Source organism: Anneissia japonica, unplaced genomic scaffold (genome assembly GCF_011630105.1).
Source record: "Anneissia japonica isolate Jap-2015-1 unplaced genomic scaffold, ASM1163010v1 scaffold287834_len5846547_cov211, whole genome shotgun sequence".
Lineage (NCBI taxonomy): Eukaryota > Metazoa > Echinodermata > Crinoidea > Comatulida > Comatulidae > Anneissia > Anneissia japonica.
This window is the reverse complement of record NW_022704992.1, coordinates 1,235,545-1,259,682: the sequence shown is the minus strand read 5'-3', so window position 1 is coordinate 1,259,682 and position 24,138 is coordinate 1,235,545. Positions and strand designations below refer to the sequence as shown.

Sequence of the window (24,138 nt, the reverse complement as noted above, 5' to 3'; positions counted from 1 at the left end):
CAACTCCGCTATCTGCGAGCGCTAGGCGACTAGACATCTCCTGATTGTCGGTGGCAGTCTGAACGATTCGTTGCGCGTGTGGTGTAGTGCTGCGTTCTACATAGAATCCCGTCGACCGTCGGGGAAAGTGAGTGCCAGGCTTAAGATGTTACATCATTCTGTCCACCCTACCAATTTTTGGTACCCCAATCACTTTTTTCTTTCTTAATACATTAACACTCTGCCCGCCAAACACGAAGATCTGTGTTTGGTAACGCAATGCTTGACTGCCAAACACGGAGATATCCGTGTTACAGGTTTTTTGATGGAATCCGATAGATGGGTTAATTAGCGACATGTACTAACAATTTGAACACTATATTCAGTCTGGACCGTAAGTATTTCACTATTTGTTTGTTTACATTAGCATAGAGCAGTATTGCTTTGCTTGCAGGAAATCGTGATTATCTCAGCTTCGTTGTGTGAAATTGCGTAAATCTCCAAAAGCAAGTCATTTTCAATTTACTGTTACGGGTCACACACTGTAATTTAGAATAAAGTGTTTGGTAACATTGCAAAGCTAAAATGTTTGTAGTTCTTGTAGCATTCACTACTCAACAAAATTTGGAAATGTGTTAAAATTTGCTAAAAAGTTTGGCGGTGGCTAATACTATTTTTTCAAACCCCCGGCGGTCAGAGTGTTAAAAACACACTACAAAAAGGCTGATATTTCAATTTTAGGTTTGTTTTATACATAATAATTATTATTCATATTTAAGAATCAATATTTTAAATTTAAGGTAAAAAAATACATAAATTCTAACCTGAAAAAGTTCCCGAGTTCTCAGATATAACATCAATCAATAAATAAGCAAATACTTCAGCAGTAAACTTACCTTACTTATTTCTGATATCCTAATGCGAGGTTTTTTGGATCAACATTTTATTTACATTAGAGTTTCAAATATGTATCTATACAACTAATTATTAACTGTCAGTCTGAATAATTATGATACTTTGAGAATTAAGCAAAATATTATTATGAATATAATTTAATCTTTACTTATTTATGGTTAATTATAATTATAAAATTTATCAGAGAGTTTAAAATATGTAAATATACAACTAACTATGAACTGTCAATCTGATTTTTATTTAGTTTACTGGCAACAGAAAAGAATTTCAATACTTCTAAATAGATCTTATCAAAATATTGTTACTACGTATATAATTTAATCTTTACCTTTTTATGGTTAATTATAATTATAAAATTTGTTACTATTAAGTATCGCTATTATTAACAGCAGTTGTAATATAACATCAACAAATCAACTTACAAAGAAGATAATAACAATTGCAGCGGCCACAAGTCGAGGGTATCTTGTCAGTAAGCCTGCATATGCCTCCTCTCTCTGTCACGTGTCCAAACACAATCACATTAATCATGATATCGCTCATGTAACTAATAGTTATTATTAAGGTTGACACAACTATGAAGTCAGTAGCACACAATGACAAGGCCAGACACTGGAGAAGAGGATGATGGGATTGCAATGGGGAGTGAAGTGGACAAAAAGTAGGACAGATTTTAATACTGTACCTTAGCAGCAAGCAAGCAAGAAAGCCTAAGAAACAGCATACAGTGCGAAAAATGTGTTAAGCACCACTTTTTATAACATTAGTCTAATATACAAACCTTGTTTTTTTTCATCCAGTTATCTTGTACAAGTAATGTTAAATTGGCAACCATTATTAAAAAGTTAAACACAAATATACTATTCACAAAATATAAGCCAAAGGAGCAAAATTAGTAAAATTTAATGCATCAACAATAATACTAATAAACTTAAATTTATATATAATTAGTTGACTAAATATGTAACAGCATTTTGGGAGTACTGTCTTTAATAACGGAAGCCATTTTTGATGATGTCTGAATGAATTGGAAATGTGGATGGTCAGCTCACCATGAATAAAATGGTTAAAACAGATGCCACTAGACGGGGAAACTTTTTGTAGAATGCCAAATAGGGTTCAGTCAGCTACAGAAATAAAAGTTTGAAGAGTTACATGATTTTAAACAATCTCATCCTTATTAAATCAATGACAACAATGTTATTTATAAAAATATTCAAATCACTAGTTTTGGAAATGTTATTTAATTAGAAGGATGAGATTATTTAAATTAAAAAGAAAATAAATTATTTTTATTTGGAATATTTGAATATTCTTTGCAAATGAGCGCCGAGAGCAGCTTAGAGAATCTGCAGCAAAATTGTTCATATGTTTTAAAGAAAATTCAAACTAGAATATGATGTACTGTATATTATACATATGATATATGATATATGTATGTATGATATTGTAGCAGAAGTGATTACTTAAAAATGCTGATGTGTATACAAATACATATTTGGTAGAATATGAATGAATATTTAAGGTATACAGTCACTAATAAAACTATGACAATTACGATGATGTTATGAAATATAATACTAAATTTAAATATGTGACATATACAATGTATATATATATATTACAAAATACAATGTAGAAGAGTTGAGGTGTTTAATGATGAACATCTAATATATATTATATTATAGAATATACAGTAATGCATTAATACTATTTATACATTATTCTCAATGGGTCATTATTGTGTAATGGTGTGATGAACTGGTATTTGTATAGTCTATTGGGATGAAGTTTGATTTACATAAAATAGTTAAGATCACATTTGCATGATTAGATCACAATGTAATATACATCAAAAACAAGAAATATACAAAAATCATAGCATAAGCATGTCTAAACAGCAGCTAATTGCATTCACTTCTAACATCTTTCATCCACTATTAACAAATACAACAAGTACAAATATAAGAATTTAATGAATAAATTAAAGCAGCCTTTTATATATTATATTTTCTGCTCTTGGGAGTTGAGCAGTAGGGTACTGCAGGGTATATTCAATTATAAACAACATTTATAAACACTCAATTCTTATAAGAAAAAAAACAGATTTCTTTTGTGACTACACAAAACAATTTAAACAGACAAGGCAAAGATTTAAAAAATAGAGTAAAACAAGCACAAATTGAAATTTATGCAATGCTAAGATTATTGAAGATAAACTGCTAACAAAACTATTAAAGTAAAGGCTTGCATATTAAAGTAAAAAGTTAATTAGTTACTCAAAAGAACCACGCAAGTGAGCAGCCCCACAAAACTCTTAGATCAAAGAAATCAGTCATCAAGATCTAAGAGGCCCCGCCACAAAAATCAGTTAAAGTGGCACTTACTAAATAAAATAGGTTATACTTCTTTAAGATCATTAATTCTTTTAATACATCATCTTTACTTATATTTATACATTTTATCTTTATTATAAACTACATTAGAAAAAATACTGAATTGCTTTCAAACTTAACCTAGTTCACATTATCATAAATATATCATATGTTATAGGTCATTCAATCATGTTTTTAAAACTTTTTGAATAATCATTGTTTTAGTTGATGATAATTTATTTTACCTGAGTAATTGGGTTGACCCTCTTGTCAGGAGCTGATGCTTCATACTCTGGCCGAGTGTTCTCCTAAAAACATTTTTTTTTAAATAGATGAAATTATATCTTAGAGAAAATATATGATAGATGGCGAAAATCATTCAGAACTACTGTTTTTGAGTTAGATATGCACCCACTAGAATACCTAGATATATAGTTAAAATGCATATAAAATTTCAGGAATTCGCATATTACAAACCTCTTGGTCCTCAAAACCAAACAGATCCCAGTCGTAATCAATCTCCGCCTGCTTCCGTTTCCACATCTCGCAGAACATGGTTGCTATGGAGGTAAGAGTACAATTGCACATTAGTAAAACAAGTCTTTAAACAAAACTAATGTAAAGTATATGAAAATATATATATAAATATGTAAATCAATACTTACACCACAGAGCCATGAAGCACGCATAGAAAACGGTTGAATTATTGTCAAATACATAGGTCAACTAAAATTAAATAAATAATTGAATCAATTACATCATCATCATCAATGCAACTGGTCGTTACTAAAATTTAAATGCATAGAACACGTACCAATGTCTCAGGAATCCTAGGATATACATGTATATCTACCCCCACAAACAACTCATATGATATAACGGCTTTAATCATTACTTCTGATATAACATACTTACATTTATTATTGCAAATAAATCATAATACACATATCAACATTGGGAGTGGATGATGCTGGTGATGGCATGGTACATGTATCCCTTTTTTGATGCAATTACCATTGTTTGTTTCTTTATCATTAATAAAATAGCTAAAATAACTCAATTCCACTGTGCATGTTGTTTTTGAAATCATTACATAGTTCTGTCCAGACTACCAAATTTTGTTTGACAAAAACATGTGACATGCCTAAATATGGTCATGATGACATCACATCATGACCATATATAGGCACATCATGACTATATATATATAGGCATACAATTTTTTTACACAAAAAAATTTGATAACCATGTCTCAATAATTAAGATGTTTGTTATTCCATACCTGAGCATATGTACAACTGTCTGACAGGTTAAAGTATGGGCATTTGTTATTACACAACGGGCACATCAATTTAATGCTATCACAGATCTCCCCACTGAAAAAAAAAAAAAAGATATATATCACGATAAATTTCTACAATCTACTAGAGACTAGATTGGTTAAGGTGTTGTAGTCGAAGTCAATGGTAGTCAATGTCAATAGTATTTGTCAACGTAACATAGCGTAGGTGTACTTTACTGCTAATGTAAATGCAATTTACAAAATGCAATCATGTAAAATAATTATTTACATATAATAACTATTTTCAGGATGTACACAAAATTTAGTATGTCATGTTAGGAAAGGCAACATTTCTATTAAATATTCATGGTCCAAATTCCTGTTGTAATATCAACGCAGTAACCGATACCAATGGGCTAATCAACTGTACCTGACATCATCCCCTCCCAGAGTGGCACAGCCATAGATGAAGACAACAATCCCTAGGATTGAAGCTGGAACAAGCATGTATGTGTAGAATCCAAGCCATGCAAAATACAGAGCAATCTTCTCACCAAAATATGCCCTGTTGAGATCAGACAAATAAAACACAGGTTTGTATTTAAAGATTGGAATAGATTTCTCAGTGTGGAATAATGGATAACCTAAGAGTCTGTAGACTTATTTCCAATGGGGTCTTTTGGTACTGACTGGACAGTATACAGGGAGACCATCTTCTGCATACACCGGGAGACAATCTCCTGCTCATTTCTGAAAGTGTATTGTACTCTTTCATGTGCACTTGGCCTATAGTACACACGTGGGACAGATGCCTTAAGCATCTCATCCAAAATGTGATGTGCTATTGTATTGCATTTCAGTAACACATGGAAAGCAATGGAAATTGATCCAGTGACCAATTATGTAAAAATCTGAATGGTTAAGTCCACAAAGTGACTACCACCAGTTTAGCCAACTATTTTAAGTTGCTTTCGAATGGATGTGGCATGGCAGATGCATAAAAAGGTTTTGGCTAAGACTTGTTTTATATTTTTTCCACAAAATGAATGCAAAATATAAGATATCATAAGAAAGTTATTATTTGCATTAACCATTCCCAGCAGCAAATATTCGGCCTTTACTCATTAATTAATAGACATTAATATTCCATTATGAGGTCTAATAAGTGGATTGGATTGGATTTGATTTGTTCGGTGTAAACACTAAGGATAGCCCAAATCTAGAAGAAGACATATTTCCAGTGGGGTCCTTCTGGTGGTCATTGGGCAGTACGGCTTAAACGTCTCATCCGAAAGACGGTACGCTATTGTAACTTGTATTTCAGCCCTCCAGCTGTAACACAGAGAGGCAGGGATGGGAATTGAACCGGGGACCTAGAGATCTCAAGGGTTCAGCGCACACACAATGGCTACCACCAGATTAACCGACTGAGCTAAGTACGCTGCTCCCTATGAGGCTGTTACACTGACAATTGATATTCCTACCTGACTTGATCCAATGGTTGAAATTTATACCACATTCCAAATCTTCCCCAAGTCTCATGTAGCAGCTGCATTATTAAGAAATTAAATATAATTATTGTTATGAATATGCATATAAATTTCTCTTTTCCAACATTTATTTTCTATTCTTATTTATTGAAACTACACATCAGTCAATTCACCTATTCAACAAGTATTTTTCGCCTACTCATCACTCATTTTGCCTACCATCAGATCCTATTCATCGGCTATTTTTCCTACTCTTGGTCACTTGCTTTTTCCCATCAGTAATTTCTCTTCCTATCAGTAATTTCTCTTCCTATCAGTAATTTCCCTTCCTATCAGTAATTTCCTTTCCCATCAGCTATTTCCCCTTTTGCATCAACCACTTCCTTCCCTCAATGTTAGTTTTTTAGTTGGAGCCTTATGACATTCCCGGCTGGTAAAATTAGATCTACAAGACTATAGTGAATAGAGCAAGGACGGTATACATACATGTCGGTCATTCTCAGCCCCCGATAGGATAGAATGCTTGCTCTTGTAGTCACCATCATGGAGTGGATATGCTGCTGCATATGATCCATTACCAACCAAATGGTCAACACCTAATACAAACAAAATATGAAATAAGCATACATAATGAAATAGTAAAAAAATGTATTCATATATCCACTACATTGGAAAATACCAACCGCCCCTTGCTCTCAGCATAAGGGTTTCAGAATATATATTTTGCATAAGGCTTTCTCCACACTATCAAATTTTGTGACAAATTTATGCGATGTGACCAAGGCATGACAATAGTGTAGACAGGGCTTTAAGATTGCAAATTTTATAATTTTACATAAGGCAAAGTTCACACTATCGAAATTTATGTGACAAATTTATGTGATATGCCCATATATAGGCATGATAATGTGGACAGGGATTTAGGATTTGGAATGTTTGCATAAGAATAACAATCATGGAAACATCAATTCAGACTCACCAAATTTGTTCTTATTATCTGGATCATATCGAGTCCTCTCCAAGATCTCATACACCTAAATAATAAAATAATAATCAAATCACAGCTTGCTATAAATTAATGTCTATGCTAATAAACAATAATTACCTACAATCCTAATTTACATACAGACTCTTCCGGAATGTCAAACTTAACTGACCAATCAGGAAAGGACCAGGCATACACGCCCATCTCATGAACATTACGTATTGTCCCTCAAGTGCATATATAGGCCTATACATACATTACAAGGTCATTGTGTGGGACCTTAGCAAACAATAATCAAAGAGCAGGGCTTATTCAAATAGTCTATATATTCTTTGCAGCTGCCTTGATTTAAAAAAATTGAAAACAAGTTAAAAATAGCACAGAATACTGGATATGTATTAAACATAAACAGAATAAATTGGGAAAACCACACAAAATAGAAGACCAAGGAATGGAACATAAAAAAAACATGAACAAGAGGAGATATATATACATATGTATATATTTATGATATTGAAGGGAGTTATCCGTTAACACTGTTGACTAAATATATATCCTGTCAGAGGCATTTTATTACACATTGACTTTTATAGGACTTTATTCCTTGAAAAGCTACAGGGTAGCCTACGATGTTCCTTCATGTCCTTATTTAAACACTGTATATGTACCTTTGATGATTTATATTATATATATATATTAATATAACATGCGAGTCTCTATATATTAATATATATACATATATATATTAAAGTGTTAAACTATGATTCATATAAGCCTACCATTCTAATCCTTTCAGCAGTTGTGAAGAACGTCTCTCTATCCTCAATAATGAATCTGAATAAATAAAAATACAATGGTAATATTATTTGATATAGCACATTTCCAGAGGACACAAAGTGCTGTGGACTAACTGTAACTCGTCGTTTCAATGACTTTTTTCTCCCCTAAGGTCTCTTCATGTCTGAGCTCACAGTAAACCGGTACCAGCTACTCTCATCTGTTCACAACAGGGGCTGTACGGACCAGTACACAGGGTAACCCCCTACACGTCTCAAAAGATCTACTGGTAAGTGGACACAAGTCAAATTATGTACACTGGGCCTACAGTTTATAGTCCTTATTCGAAAATGGCTGAAGGTTGCGGCGCCCCAGCACTGACGGCTCGGCCATCCAACTCACTGATCCAATCCCAATACCAATTAAAACAATATAACTATATACAAATTCTTTCTTTGGAGAAAATAAAGCAGACTTCAAAAAATTTGTTTCCCCTTTTGTTATATTACTACATTATTGTTTAGGTCATGGATAAAGAAATATTTTCTTCTTTATGTTCAGACACATAGTTTGTAAGATTCTGATGAGGTTTTATACATCATGAACATCTGAGCATTTAAGGAATTTCCAGAACCCTTTATTTCCCTCCTAACCACAACTCTGCACGATTTCTAATATTTGTATGCAATTAAGAAATCTCTTAATGTTATTAATAGGTCAATAGTTAAGCCTGGTTACGGTAAAATTTCTATCGATCTTGCCAAAAGCAGTCAGCGACAGCGTGTAGCAATTTTATGGATACTAGGCTTTAGGTTTATCCACGGAAGTACACCACATGGTTTATCTTAACTATAATAATAATATAATATAAATAATATAATATGATAATATTTGGATTTATTGGTTCACACATCTTGATTTCAAAGAATATTATACATACTCCTCAAGTCTATTTGGATCAAAAGCAGCAGTGAAGTAATTTGTCTCTTCTGTTATTAGATCTGCGTCGTAATTGAATGGATGTGGAATACAATCTAACAGGTCCCTTGGTGGTGGTAAATCATTTTCCTTAAAAGAAAAAAAAAATTTAAATAATCAAAGCCCCTCTCCAACTAGAGGTTTTTTTTAGTATACGAGTTAGAAGAGTTTGCAAAACTTGCAATAAACTTGTAGGATGATTCGGGAAGCTAGGGGAGAACTTGTACCTACTCGTAGCAGCTCTGAACTCTTGGCACTAATTTTGAACATGTTCAAAATTAGTGCTCCCACCCCCACCCCCAGGTTTGACGGAAAGAATCTGGGATAAAACTCTAGTGGAGTACTCTTTATTATTGATTTTGGACATAAGTTTTTAAAATACCAATTTTAACATTTACATACCTTTTACATGTTTATATATTTTTTGTATTTATTGTGGACAATGAAGTTGATTAGACACCCTAGTTCTTGTCCTTACCTGAATCGGCTTCTTTAGTTTAATTTCTGCCGCCATTCGACACAACACTTTCCATGGTGCATGAATTTTAACAAAAAACGTCTTTCCATCAGCTGATTCCTGGATCAAATACAAATGCACAACTCGTTAAAATAATGTAAAGTAAACGATTCCCGATGCTGGGTTAACCAACACGTTAATTACACAAGTATGTTATAACTCATTAGGATATACTACAAATATTTTTAGTAGAAAAACTCAGGCTTCATGCACAACACTGTTACTAGATTAAATTATACATAAGTTAAATACTGTAATATATAAAATATATAATATATACATATGTACTACAAATAACTATTAGTAAATTTATTTTTTGAAAACAATTGTTTTTGTTAGCAATTCATTTTAGTTGTTTGTGTGCTGATACAATGTCTGTTTTCTGTAATTTAATCAGGGTGACGTTAATACAGAGACATTATATTGTACTAATTATATTACAGTTGTCATTAATATTAATTGACGCCACAAGATTGATAACTGGTTTCCAAATAATGTATGCATGTAATTATCAATAGGAATGTAATTTCAAAAACAACAGAGAAGGAAGAAGAAAAGTCTATGAAGATATAAAAAATAAAACAGAAAGGGCTGCACATACAAGAGAAAAATAAATTCAGGTGCATTGCAGTGGTAAAATCGAAATGACAAATTAAAGGAAGGGAGAAGATATAGGAGATAAAAAAAGGTTGGGACAATATAGAAACATCTGGATCTGAAAAATAACATTTTTATAAGTATAAAAAACAAAGGAAATACAAAGAATCAGAAAAGTAAAATTATATACAAAAGTACCAAGTAAAAAAAAATATTATTGATTTTAATAAATAAGAATGGTATGGCTTTTATGAGAGTGATGGGTCAATTGAATACTATTTGTATGGATGTTATGTGTGTAGGCCTAGGCAATTACGCACATACTTACCGGATCATCAGGGTTCTATATTGATGAGTACATGAAAACAAAATACACGGATGCATGCATGATATGCCCCAGGATGAAATGAAAAAAAAATATCAACGTACGTTGTTATGCAAATGGGAGGAAATCATTCAAAATTAACTAAAAATATGTTAATTTAGTTGTATCTGAACGATTTCATTAAAATATAAATTGGACAATATCATTTAACTATCTCACATTTAAGTACCATTTAGGTATAAGTTTATAATTCTTTAGATTATAAGTTATAAATATCAATATTTCATATATTGTCATAAATATTAATAAAAAAATATTTACATTGACTAAATTGTCAAATAATGGTGAATGGTACTAAAATTGAGAAGATGCAGTTATTATAACTAGAACTATTATACTATTATACTATTGGATGCAATTATGAAGTCATGCTAAAAAAAAAACAAAAAAAAACATTCATTAGTCTAAAATTTGCAATGCTATTGGATCATACCTTATTTCATTATTTCCAAGAGAATATAAAAATTAACTCTTTTCTGTGAAAATTTTCTTCCCAGAAGAGTACATAATAAAATGATGATGATACTCTGTTTATCCTTACCATAATGTATATTTGTACTATCATGAAAGTAATTTATGACCCAATAGCAAATACAGTACATGCAATGCGCTAATAAACAACTTTGGACATACACATAAAAACAAATTAGGACAAATACTATGCATATTGTAACAGTCACCAAAAATGCCAACATAATAAATTACACTGAATTACAACTATTTATCACTAAAGTATATGAAACAGAAGGTAATTTTTTCACTCATTTATATTACAAAAAGTAAGACTGATAAATCATAAAAATTATTGTCAAATACATTATTGTTATAAACAACAATTTAAAACAATAAGATAAATCCAAACTAACATGTTTACTTGTGAGTCAAATTAAATGAATATAAGTGTAATAATAGTTAATAGTAAATAGATTTAAGATATTGATTTTGTCCACTTATTTTAAAAACACAAGTGACGAGAAGTGAAAACATCTAAGCATTCATAATTTAAGTTAATACTTTGTCTCTTAATTTCAACTTTATGAATGCACAATTAGGAAAATGCAGAGCACACGTCCCTCAGATAGAAAGTTAAATAAAATATTGTAGACTCCTATTCTTAAAGTATAGGCCTACTTGTACTTAAAGCAAATTTAAATACAGCATTACCATTATTACATTTTAATGTATTTATGATTGGTGTTGAAAATTAAGAAATATAGATTTTAAATATTACAAGATACCAAATCAATTTATTGTCATTGTGCACAACACAGCTCACATGAAATTCAGATTCCAATGTTCAAGTAATAATCAATCTATTCATTCATTCATCTATGAAGGAAATTATGGGGTTGTGTCTTCAAATAAAAAATCAAAGATGAAATTCCCCCTCCATAATCCAAGTCCGAAGATAGGGAACTCGCATAATTACATTACTAATAGTTATAAATAAAATACCAGATATATAAAATAACAATATAGCAAAATTAAATAAGAAAATAAGAATTAGAAAAAGAAACAACAGAAACATGATAATCAATACCACCATGAAAATTATACCTAATAAAATAATGAGTGAAACCATGAGAAGCACTCCTGTACACTATCAAGTCTTATTCTTACCAATACCTGTGATATGTCCATATATGGGTGTGGAGTGACATCATCAAGTCCATATATGGGCAAATCACTGATACTTGTCACATAAAACTTGTTTGACAGAGCTTAAAACCTGTGCAATTGAATGTAGTGAAAATGAAGATCATGACCGACAACATAAATCACCATAGTAATAACACACAGCGTACATTAGACCTGTACCATGTTAGATCCCTCCATGGCTGATATAGTACTAACACAATATTATTTTAATATTATCATTCATGTAGTAATCTCTAAGGTCTGTTGGAATCAAAGTTGGTGGTGGTCAAATGAGAAGGGGAAAAAAAATCGCACTTGTAGACTGCCAACTTGAACGACATGGGTTGAGAAATACTGCACGGTACATAACTTTTGAGAGCTCAAGTTTAATTATTAATGGGGAGAGAGGGTCGGACAAAACAGAAGCATGAAATGATACAGTCAATTGCTGAGTAGGAGAAATGGAACATCTAAATAAAAATTACAAAGGGATTTTGCAATGAGTTGGAGTGTAGGAATGGAGATAGGACAATAAAACCAATAGTGGAAAATCTCCTGACATCCTTACTGGACAGCTTCAATAAACAGTAATACGACAGTCACGATTCCAAGCATGACTACAAAATGAAACACATCACGACTAGATTCTAGGTCAACAGTTTCGTGTACTAGATATAGTGACAGAATTATAAACAGAATCATCAACTTGTGACAGGGAGACAAAATGAGTGTAGAACAATGACTGTCTAGTGCAATGAACTACAAAAGGAAAAAGAATAATTTTCAAAAGGGTGTAACTTCAATAAAATAATAACAATAATATGTCGGTCTTATGCAGAATTTCATGCCAAGGTCTATAATGTGCTTTGCATTATTACTCTGTCGTTGAAAGAAAGGCACAAGGAACACACTCAGCTTAGTTGTTATTAAATTCCTCGTTAATTATTAACTTTCTTTTTTGCAGTATGTGCCTAATGTTCCATAATTTTAAACTCCATTTCAATTTTAAACTCCATTTCAAGAGATTATGAACCATGTTTAGAATTAGAAACAACATCTCCATCTGTCAAACCAAAACAATATCTAATAGCATTTTTCACTAAAATTAATTCTCCCCATAATGATTTTTTTATTATAAAAAAAAAGTTATCTTCACATATTAGTTAACATTGCTTCAAATCTGTATTATATCAAATGATAAATAAGTTTTATAAGTATAACAATTTTGAGTGCAATTAGAGTATAATTAATGTTTTAATAAATCTTAAATGTGTGTAATTAAAGTCTATGGATGTGGGCTTGCTATTGCAACAATACTAAGCAAAACACATCAAGCACAAACCTTTTTAGAAATACACTTATAAACACACAGCAGTAGAGAACTGCAAATTAAGAATTATAACCCTTCACCGCAATCTAAACGTTTAAAAAAAACTATCTTGGTAAACCAGTAAAGAAAATTTTAAACCATGTAAAATAGCATACCGTTGGTGTCGCGCGTTCCTAAAAGAGAATAAATTTAAATAAACAAAGATACACAATTATCTTACATTGTATCTTTTCGTTGTTTTAATATAAAGTATGAATTTAGGAAAAAAAATGCTTACAATGAATAACTCAACTTGATTTGATTATTATTCTTAAATGTGAATTACTTTAAAAAAAACAAAATTTTGAGTAAAATCTGACATGAATCTCTGAAAAATAAACAAATAAATTATATAAACTATTTCCAATAATGTATATTTTAACCAAAATCTGATATGAATGACTATGTGAATGAACAACATAAAATATCCCACAAGTCACTGCATGTATTTCCATGGCAATAACAACAGCTTGATAGCATGGCACTGTAAATGGTTTTGATTGACATAATGAATAGCTAATTAAAAGGTTAGGAATTAAGACTTACACCAGCATCTTCATATTCCAACTCCAACCCTTCTTCCTTCAAGTTCAGTTCGAACTGCTTACGTTTACGTCCTCGCTTAGCATCGTACTCTTCATCACCTTTCAGCTTGTAGGCCAATACGTAGTCGATTTTCCTCTTCCCATCACGGAAGAAAATGTCCTTTCCTTTTTCTCTAGTCTAAAATATAAAATTAGAAATTGAATTAAAATACTGAATTATATTTCTAAGGTTTTTAGCTTATCACTGATGGTACATCTTGAAGTAACTACTAATACCCTAAATTTTTTTTTTTTAATTTATTAAGGTATAGAAACAATTAGAAAACAGTACATTACATCATTTATAGAAATGTTTAGGTTGACTTATATTTAAGTTTATACATACACTTTTGACATGTACATATTATATCAAATTTAGACAAGTAAAATAGTTTTTTAGTAGCCCAACATTTTGGTTCATACACTAAACAATATTTAATTTTTTTCCAGGTCATATTACAAGAAAGATTAATTCAAAAAGTTAAAAAACTCTCTTGAAATCTTGATAAGTCTTTTATAGCAAGTGAACAGTGTACATATTATTGATATTTTATATTGAGGTTCTAACTAATTTCTGTTGATTTCTTTGTATTAATAGTACCATCAAAAGTTTTTAAATTTTCCTTTGTATATTTTAATGTCTGCAATGATTATCGGTAAATAAATTTATGTTTTATTGTTCTTGTTCATTATGAATTCTGACTTAAGAAGCAGGCAGTAAAAAATTATAACTTTCTAAACGTTCTACAATTAGGATTTGGAGAATTAACAAATTTGGAACATTTTAAGAATGTGGCTACAAGTACAACATGCAGACAAATAAAAAATGAGCAAATGATGTGACGATGAAAAGCGGGCAAAAGCAAACATTTAAACAATTTTTACTGTTTTTGCCAAATAGGCTATACATACTCAAAAAGATTGAGGAATGCAGTGTTTTCATTATGTATATTTCTGTTTTCTAAATCGATCCATGACCTTTGATATAGTCCGATATGGAAGTTAAGCCTCTGCCAGACAACAATAGTATGGTAGCATTTCTTGGTCTACAACATTACTTATTTTGGTCTGGTTTAAATAAACCCCCAATATATCAAATGTGTATACACAATTACATACCATAATGAAATGAAAAAAAAAAATAAAAAATTATATATTTATTATATACATTACTTTATATAATATATTCATAAATACACTATAAAATATTATATTATTTATTATATCCATTATGATGTTTAATTAAATACCTGAACATGCATTAAATAATTATATAGTTATGTTTTCTTATGTATTATCCTATTTGGTATATAATAGACCGAATTAGTCACCAAATATGCCGTCATCACATTTTCACCGAGTGGGTATTAAAGTTGTTTACCTTGCCAATGTCCTATGCTAATGCATTGAGCGGAGTCGAAAGTGGTGTTATTAAATCGTCTAGAATGTAATGAATGTTGTTTTTATAACAACGTTTAAATTTTGAATGATTCATGGATTCATGAAACTAAGGTTGATTTGATTTACATTTTCATTCAGACTAAAATATGAAGTTTTTGAGAGGCCTACGCCAATCGCTTGCGAGACTCGCCACATCCAGTGCTGACTAAGGCGATTACTGTTAATGCAGAGGTAAACATTGAGCTTAAATACGGTCACTAAATCATTTTGTGCCATTTCTGTACGTAATATTTAAACTATTGGATAAACTTAAATTGCTGATTTGTAGAATAAGATGTTTCATTTGCCAATGAGTCAGAAGAACGTTGTTTGTACGACTCTCTAGTTTTTAATCAGTTTATTTTACTCAATTTCAAATCTAACAGGGTCAAAATTCTGATGTTTATTAAAGAAATATTTACCAAGATAATATGTACAAATAAATAAGTTTGAGGAAATTTTTTCGAGCGGAGGCTTATTATGTGAAAAAACTGCCCCCTAGCATTTTGTTTTGATGATATACAAACTATTTCCTCCATGGTTATACCTACTATAACCACTTTGTGTTGGCGACTAATTCAGTCTATTAACTGAATGTAGGAAAAGAACAATTTTACATGCTAGAACCTATTTCAGATAACCATGCTACTATATGCCAAGACAACTTACATTACTTATCACTTTACAAAAGGATTATGTTAGATTGAACAACAAAAATATTCTAAGTATTATCTTATATGGACAAGGTTTATAAAAAAGAAAACAAATTATACAATGTTATTATAACTACATGTTAGCAGTATTAGTACAGAAAGTAAGTGCTATAATCAGAGCATTAGATAATGTTTACTCGATAAAACCGTTCTTTCATGTTAAACTATAACCAATAACACTGCGCATGAGCGCACAACCGTAATAAATGAATATTTTAATATGATTGCATACATTAATTCTGTTGCACATGAGGTGAATTGTTAGGCTTTGGAATTTCTAAAAGCTTGATGTGACTTCAAATGACAAAGCGAGCAAAATCATATTTAGGAAGCCTTCAAAGCTGATTGACAAAATATTTAAATGATAATTTTAAAAAATTTGTTTTCTTCGTAGATATATTGTGATGTAATACCAAATAAAAAAATAACATGATTCTGATTTGGAAGAGCCTGGATGAAGCCAATTTCTATTTCTCAACGATGGCTACAACAGAGTCGCTTATCTAGGAACTGCATATGGGCTAGATAATCACAGACACTGATTATTCAATGACTGAATTTAATAATTTTCTGGGCATTTTGCCCAATGGTTTCTGGAAATTGGTACCAACTTAGATGATATTGCTTTGAGGGGATAATTTAATCACACGATATATGACATGGAACGGTATCAGTAAATTTTTGTTATTTAAGAACAAAAATTAAAGTTGTTAATTTAAAAAATAAAAATCCAACCAAAAGAAAAATTCCAAAATGCAAAGGAACTTTTTATTTAATATAATATAAAATTATATAATTTTGTGAAAAATTATTTTTTTTAAAGATATATTCTTCCAAATTCAGTTGCACATTCCCAGCATGCAATTCACCTGTGTCTTCTTTCTCATTTCAACTACAGTTTCTATTTCATCAGCTGATGCATCAGCTGTAGCTCCTGCCCCTTCCTCGGGGGCGATCTTCACATGTTTTTCACTGCTTGGATCATCTAAATTTGATTCTGCCTCTTTCTGAATATATTTTCATATAAACATTATTCTTAGCTTACTCTTTGATCAATACAGAAACATTAAGAAATATTTTGAATTATGTACTAACTTAATACCTACACTATTGACATGTTAGTAATAAACTACAGTAAAATACCAACAGAATGAGCAACGCATAATTTCTGTTCACAAGCACAATTACGCCACGCATGAGAAATTATTACCAGCAGTAGCGAAAGCCATGTTACCATTGCTTCGCTAAAATGAGCAAGCCGTAATTACCATCCTTCTTGAAACATTAGCGAGAAGTTACACAAAATCTTAGATCCCATTCACACTTAAGGTATGATTTTCTGCACTTAGGACTTCTAGATCTAAGTGTGAATGGAATAAAAGTTATTGATGCATCCTTTCTGGAATACTAAAGGCTTGTGGATAATTGCTAATTTATTAAATGGGAAGTTAGATGCTTTGATAGTATTTGGATGATTTACATTTAAAGGCACACACACTAAACAAACATACATCACAGCAGCTTCATGCAAATGGGGACATGGATACAGATACTTAGAGAACAAACACATCAACAAGTAAACCGCGCCCAACTCACCTCATCCAGCAAAGGCCCGTGATCCTTGACGACGTAGCAAGCAATTTAACACATGGATGGTAAAAATGAGAGCACATACAGTAAGGACAACATGCAGAATACAATATTATCCAGGTGGTAACAGTAAAAATACATGATATGCAAATTAAACAAAATGTTCAATATATAAATCCAGATGACAAAGTGTTTACAATGTTCATATTGGTGGTGAATATGCAAAGCCAGGTGGCCATGCACAATTAGCTGGGTACAGTATAACCATTTACAATTACCCAGGTAGCCACCTGCAATTACCAAAGTGACCACATACAATTATCCAGGTGACCACATTCAATTAGAATAGTGGCCATGTACACCTAAGCTGAGTGTCCAATTCCAGTCTGCTGTGATGTCTACAGTAATTAGCTGTGCACAAATTCACCATCAAATTGTAAATGCATATTTATCTATCAAATGAACATCAATTAGGAATTAAAAAACAGAAATTTGCATAGGCTATTAGGTGTCTTGCCTCATAAGTGCATCCTACTGATGTGGGTATTTTTTTCATTATAATCCATGACAAGATATGGATGAGGCTAAAAGTAGTACAAGACTATGTATGATAGACCTGCGGTTCTCAATGGGGCAGAGACGTGGGCAGTAAAAGACGAGCATGTAAAGTAGCTGGAAGAAATGAGATGTCTGTGAACAATGAGGAGTAACAAAAAATTATAAGGCAGAAAATGAAGGTTGTGTAATATAGGGATTTAGCGATGACTGGTTATAGGCGGTCACGTGATCGAACTTGGGTAAACATGAAAAACATAATAGTGCGATAGCATAGGAAAAGATAATATGGTTGCGAAAACAACCACCCACTGTTAACGTTAGAGGTAAATGACTAGGAAAGGCAATACGATTGTACAAAATAGTGTTTATTTACTTATCCTAGCATTCTCCTTGGATTATATGCTTCGAAATTTAAGTAATCCTTCATAAACCTTAGCTGGCCCTTATATCGCAGCGTAGTTCGTGGGTCAAAACCCACCATGCATACCTAAACATGCCGTAGATGTGCAGGGGCCTAAGCCTAACCTTTGTCGAAAAAAATCTCAATGTTTGCGGCCAGCATTCTTTACAGCTTTAGCAAAACATTAAGGCAAAATTCTCAAGTTTAATTTCCAATCAATTTGGTATAGTTTACTGGGAATTATGATGAGCTTTACAGCAATAAAAGGGACTGCCGCGATAGAAATTTCCATGTAAAACACCACTGTGTCAGTGGACTGTTTATATCCAACACCCAAGTTAGGTCGTGTGACGCCCATCGCTAAATCAGTCTATTGAGAAAAAAAATTGAGAAAGCAGACTGAGATAGTGGACACATGAGGAGAAAAGAAAACGATTTGCAAGATGGTCAACGGAACACATACTGTAGTGACGATGACCTAGAAAGAGGTGGATGGACTGTGTCCAAAATGATGGTAGTGATTTGTCTGAGCAGGATGGTAGTCAACAAAGGAGAGTGGAGAGCGGTGCCAACGACAAACAGGGATGATAGTGGATATAATATCTGGGTTTTAAAATGAAACAGGATTCAAACGTAGGACCTGGTATAGAAAAGCAAATCAATTTGTTTTAAATTTCATTTTGATTTAAACCAAAATTAGATTGATACCCACATCAGCAGTACTGTAGCAAAAGTGAATATTTCAAAAATAACATTCTTTTGTGGTATATGATGCTCGAAATTAGAAACATAAATAGCAGCAATATTTAGTAAACACATTAAATTTAATTTGTTCATAAATTCAAAGCAGATTGTTATATTTGCATATCACTGAAAAACCAACCTGGATTGTCATGCAGACAAATTTATGTTTTATATAAAATTTAAGTGTAAGTATACCCATGTAAAAAGCCTCACACATTTAACCTAAAAAAAATATTATACTGTAATAAAATCACATAATGGCTTCATATGCTAATGTTCTAAAGCTTCAGGACTAAAAGAATAACTGCAAGAAATTTAAAATTGATAAGAACATTTATTCTAATTGCAATTAAAATAATAAAGCTTGTTAATAATGATATTTCATAAAATAGTTAGTAATTCTAATAAGAATTGGTAAATGCATTTATATTCTGAATGTGTTTAATTTTGCTGTGTTTTCAAATTCTTAATATCAATTAGTAAATTTTAAATTATTTTTACTATTTAGTATGCTGAATGTTTAAATTTTTAATACAGTATAGCATTACTACTATCAACAACAAATACAGCTTATACCTGAATATTTGTGTAATGGATGTATGAGCCATTTTACAGCTATTCAATGCTAAGCACCCATTACCAGCAAAGCTCTCTTTACCATATGCTAAAACTGAAGCCTTTACATCTTGGGTATTTTTTTAAGAAAAATATGGAAACTTGCTATAACAAATTTTCAATACATTTCTCTACTTTTCCAATGTAGCTCTCTATTTTTATATATATTGCCTTCTACTCTAATCATTTTAATCTATTTTAATTTCTCTACTTATTTATATCTTGGTCTCACCTTCTCACTGTTAATTTCCACATCATTTGGCTGGACTTGACCTAAAAAAAACAATAAGTTACTAATTATTAGATCATATGGAGCATTTTTGAATACGATAGTGCAGACTGTAACTTATAACTTTAAAATATGACAATTCATGATCAATACATTCTGTTCAAAGACCCACAACCCAAACAGCATTGTAGCCAGGTGAAGCGCATGGGGGTCTTGGCATGATATATACAGTCCTATAAAGAAGACAGTATTATAATTATCATGAAGGACATCATTTAAGAACAATTCATGATCAACCCATACCCAAGCAGATCTGCAGCTATCAAAATTGTGGTAATGACCGGATGAACATTAAATGAACCACTAAATGAGAATACAGGTAGCTACAAAATTTCGTATTCCAAATTATAGATAGGAGAAACTATGGGAATATTACTGATACATTGGTCAGTGGGCTAAACACATTACCAAAAAGAAGTTGTTTTCACTTGTACTGGCCGGCTCTACTGTAGTGTGACCCCTGGATTAACATGGGATAGGCAAGCCATTAAACAATTAAAAAAGAAAACTAAATGAACATTTTTATGCTGTTTGATGCTGAAGAGGTCTTCCACTCACTCCAGCTCTACAATGTAGAGGTGGAGTGTAACTATGTACCAATAGATGTAGTACTGTACTTTATTTTGTTATTAGTAACAAGTATAGTGATATACCTCATGGAAGAACATCCCTTAAATCAGAGCTTGCACAAATAAATTAACTGAATTTTAAATATTATGTAAAAGATGCTACTGAAAATTATCATTATATTATAATCCTACCTTCTATTACACAAGATCCAGTGGCATGATAATTTTCCTTCTCATTTGTGGAATATCCTAGCAATTGGCACTCATCAACTACATTTTTTGATGTAGTGCTATTCAACCGATATAAACTCATGACGATACTTATCAGTTATTTTCAAGTTTTGTGCAATCCCTCCAGAATTACATTAATTACACTTTGAAATGCATTAATAAGCGCTACGATCTTGATGTAACTGCGCTATATAAATGCACAGTATGTATGTAAGGAGTAATATCCAAGTAGAGCACCATACAAAACTACTAAGGAAACAGCAAATGATAGATCCAAATGCAAGAAACTTGTTGCATCCAGGTGAGTGTATAGTATAATGAAAAGTATACTTTCCTACAGCTTGGACCCTCCCTACTTGATTGCAAACATTGATAGTAATGTATATTTATTTTATCAAAGTTTGTATTTGAATAATGATTATAGAAATGACAGTTAAGATTGAAGTTCAAATTTTTATTGTAAACAAACTAAATAATTATTAACAATAATTTATTCCGAGATACATAATATTTAAAATTTGGTTGATTTTAGTAGCTATGTAGTTTTGCTATAATGTAAATCCCTTAACGAAGTTACTGTAATTAATACATATCTACTGTAAGGGTTAAAAGAATAAAACTAAAAACTAATCAAATCAAAAAGGTTGTTGAAAAGTCCCGAACTGCAAGTGTAACCGTGGCATAACAATCACTGAGAAAAATCTTAATGTCATCAAATGATTAAACAAAAAAAATGTTTTTCATAATATCAAAACTGCACTAAATATATCACAAGACTCTTCCATTATGAGATAGGTAAAACTTACAATAAAGCACATTATTCCCTATTGGATCTGCATTAGGGAAGCAATATTAAAAGAAAGAACAATATTTAAACTGCGATTCAAACGTGTAGTTTGTATAGTATTGAGAAATTGCAATTCTTTTTTTGAGTTCCTCCTAAACAATTTATCACAAAAAAAGTATTTGAAGCCTGTATTTTAATTCTTCTGAATTAGGATTATTCCATTTTTCAAGGCTGAATGAATTCACAGGAAATTATAACAACAAGATGATAAGGTAGGTTTTTTTTTAGCAAAGGCAATTTAGCCATAGCTTTAATACATGCGATTACAAAGATTATGTAGAATTTAAATAAAACAGGAAAATTCTTTTAATATTTATTTTAATACAAAAAAAACCACATTTTTTATACAAAGAAACCAACATAATTTACATACATCAATAAAAGAATCAAATTGAATACTGTACAGGGGTAATCGGCAATATAATAATATCCCAATATAGTAAACTATTGTCAACAAAATTCTAGGTGTCCAAATTTTGACAATTCCTAACATGTAATAATAATTGTTCGTTTATTTGTGTCTAGATAGAAATGTCAACAATATATTAACACATATGAAGCATTTATCATCACTATTTGTAGATCATGAGGAAAAATAAATTAAAATTCAGTGAAGTTGCTTTAATTAATGATACATAGAACAGTAGTGCAGCTGATCCCAACCACTTGGTCTCACAGGATACACCCACCTTCAACAATCTGTTAACTTTTCAACAACAACTATCGTGTATGGGGAAAATAGACTTTAAAAGATGATGATGACGATGATAATGATGATGATGACATTCATGATATTAAAGGAATATATGATGGTTTCAACATTCTAAAATTAACATGACCATTGATTATACAGTACCAAACTGTAGACAACTACATGAACTATGACATTGGTAATGCCGCCTAGATGACAAAGAATTTGGCTCTAGTATACTACAACTGTGTGGGAGTATTAGTAGTGCCAGCTAAATAAGTAATATATAAACCAAACTTCATGTATGTATTATGCATGCTGTACATTAGCTGTTTACAGCACATTGCATTAATGAAAGAGAAACTTTGTATTATAGTTTCATATGGCTGAAGATTAAGATTCTCAGTAGACTTGGTGCTTGCAAAGCATGAACAGAAAACTAACAAGCAACAACAATCAAACAATTATTGGGTACACAGGGGCGGAATGCTGCAAACTGTGTTGCGCCCTAGTGTACAGCTTGTGTAAGTCTGTGTGACAACACACTCCATTGTCCACAGAAGCTTGTTGCTAAATATTTAACAACATTGTTTAAAGTGCAATAAAACTTTAAAAAATACGTATTTCTTGGTTTTTAAATCATGGGTTTCTATCTTGTAGATTTGTACCATAATTTTTGTATTATATCCAAGCAGCAAAAAAAAAAATAATATGTATTTCTTGTTTTTTAAATCATTGGTTTCTATCTTGTAGTTACACCATAATTTTTGTGTTATATCCAAGCAGCAATATTTATTGCTATATTAAAATCAATCAAATTATGATTTAAATGGGCTCTTAAAACTATGGACAATTAAATGAACAATTAGAACTATGGACAGGTACCCGAGTAGACCATAGTCAACAACATCTACTGTACAGTAGACCATTGCCTATGATAGCAGCCAACTGTGTTTGCACTAGTGCCTGAAGTAATATGGCTCAGTAGCCATGCATAATGGAAAAGACACACTTCAGTCATTGTTTAGAATAGTTTACACATACAATACTCCCACACAAATCTTTAACTACAGACTGAATGAACAAAGTATGCTATACAAGGTAGTACCAGTACATAATGAACTTAGACGTAGATGATGAAAGACATCATGACCCTGACTTTTAATGTGTAAGTACTGGAACAAACCATTGCCAACTAATTCGAGGATAGGCTTAAGCTCAGTTGACACACTGGCAGGACATTGGAATGAGTACTTCGGTTGGAATTCTCACAGAAATATATTTTTTTTTTCATTTCTACATTCTTATATAAAGCTCTTAAAGGTTATCATAGCTCCATTAGTCTTACTAGACTAATATTAGTCTTTTGAAATGCACTTTCTCATGATGTTACAAGAGGTACACCTCATTTGTAAGATTAAACTTTTAAAGTATGGTGGAGTGGCGCTCCCAGCTGGCAACAGTTTTACATCTACTTCTACTTGGCACACATTGCATACAGATGTACTGTCCAGAGTCAGAGAGAATGTCATCGTTCACAGGAAATAAAGTTTGGTTTGCCAAAATGAATTTACAATAAA

The 24,138-nt window shown here is 31.6% G+C and overlaps 1 protein-coding gene across 21 annotated transcripts in view; it reads right to left on the bottom strand.

Moving 5' to 3' along the window:
- LOC117104855 (anoctamin-4-like) overlaps positions 1-24,138 on the bottom strand; it is a 46,096-nt gene that overhangs the window by 7,789 nt on the left and 14,169 nt on the right. For 4 of the 21 annotated variants that reach the window (XM_033245704.1, XM_033245703.1, XM_033245713.1 and 1 more), the window contains 18 exons: positions 20,164-20,204; positions 17,621-17,644; positions 16,894-17,031; positions 13,834-14,010; positions 13,404-13,421; positions 10,224-10,238; positions 9,260-9,358; positions 8,744-8,871; positions 7,806-7,860; positions 7,021-7,075; positions 6,528-6,637; positions 6,036-6,100; positions 4,982-5,116; positions 4,552-4,645; positions 3,935-3,995; positions 3,747-3,829; positions 3,515-3,577; positions 1,947-2,021 (listed from right to left, as the gene is read on the bottom strand). In XM_033245704.1, the coding sequence (XP_033101595.1) occupies positions 1,947-2,021; positions 3,515-3,577; positions 3,747-3,829; positions 3,935-3,995; positions 4,552-4,645; positions 4,982-5,116; positions 6,036-6,100; positions 6,528-6,637; positions 7,021-7,075; positions 7,806-7,860; positions 8,744-8,871; positions 9,260-9,358; positions 10,224-10,238; positions 13,404-13,421; positions 13,834-14,010; positions 16,894-17,031; positions 17,621-17,644; positions 20,164-20,204 (1,436 nt within the window). Of the gene's footprint in view, positions 1-1,316; positions 1,392-1,946; positions 2,022-3,514; positions 3,578-3,746; positions 3,830-3,934; positions 3,996-4,551; positions 4,646-4,981; positions 5,117-6,035; positions 6,101-6,527; positions 6,638-7,020; positions 7,076-7,805; positions 7,861-8,743; positions 8,872-9,259; positions 9,359-10,223; positions 10,239-13,403; positions 13,422-13,833; positions 14,011-16,893; positions 17,032-17,620; positions 17,645-20,163; positions 20,205-20,981; positions 21,239-24,138 lie in introns of those variants that run through there. The other 17 variants (XM_033245709.1, XM_033245715.1, XM_033245718.1 and 14 more) reach the window with 11 other exon arrangements.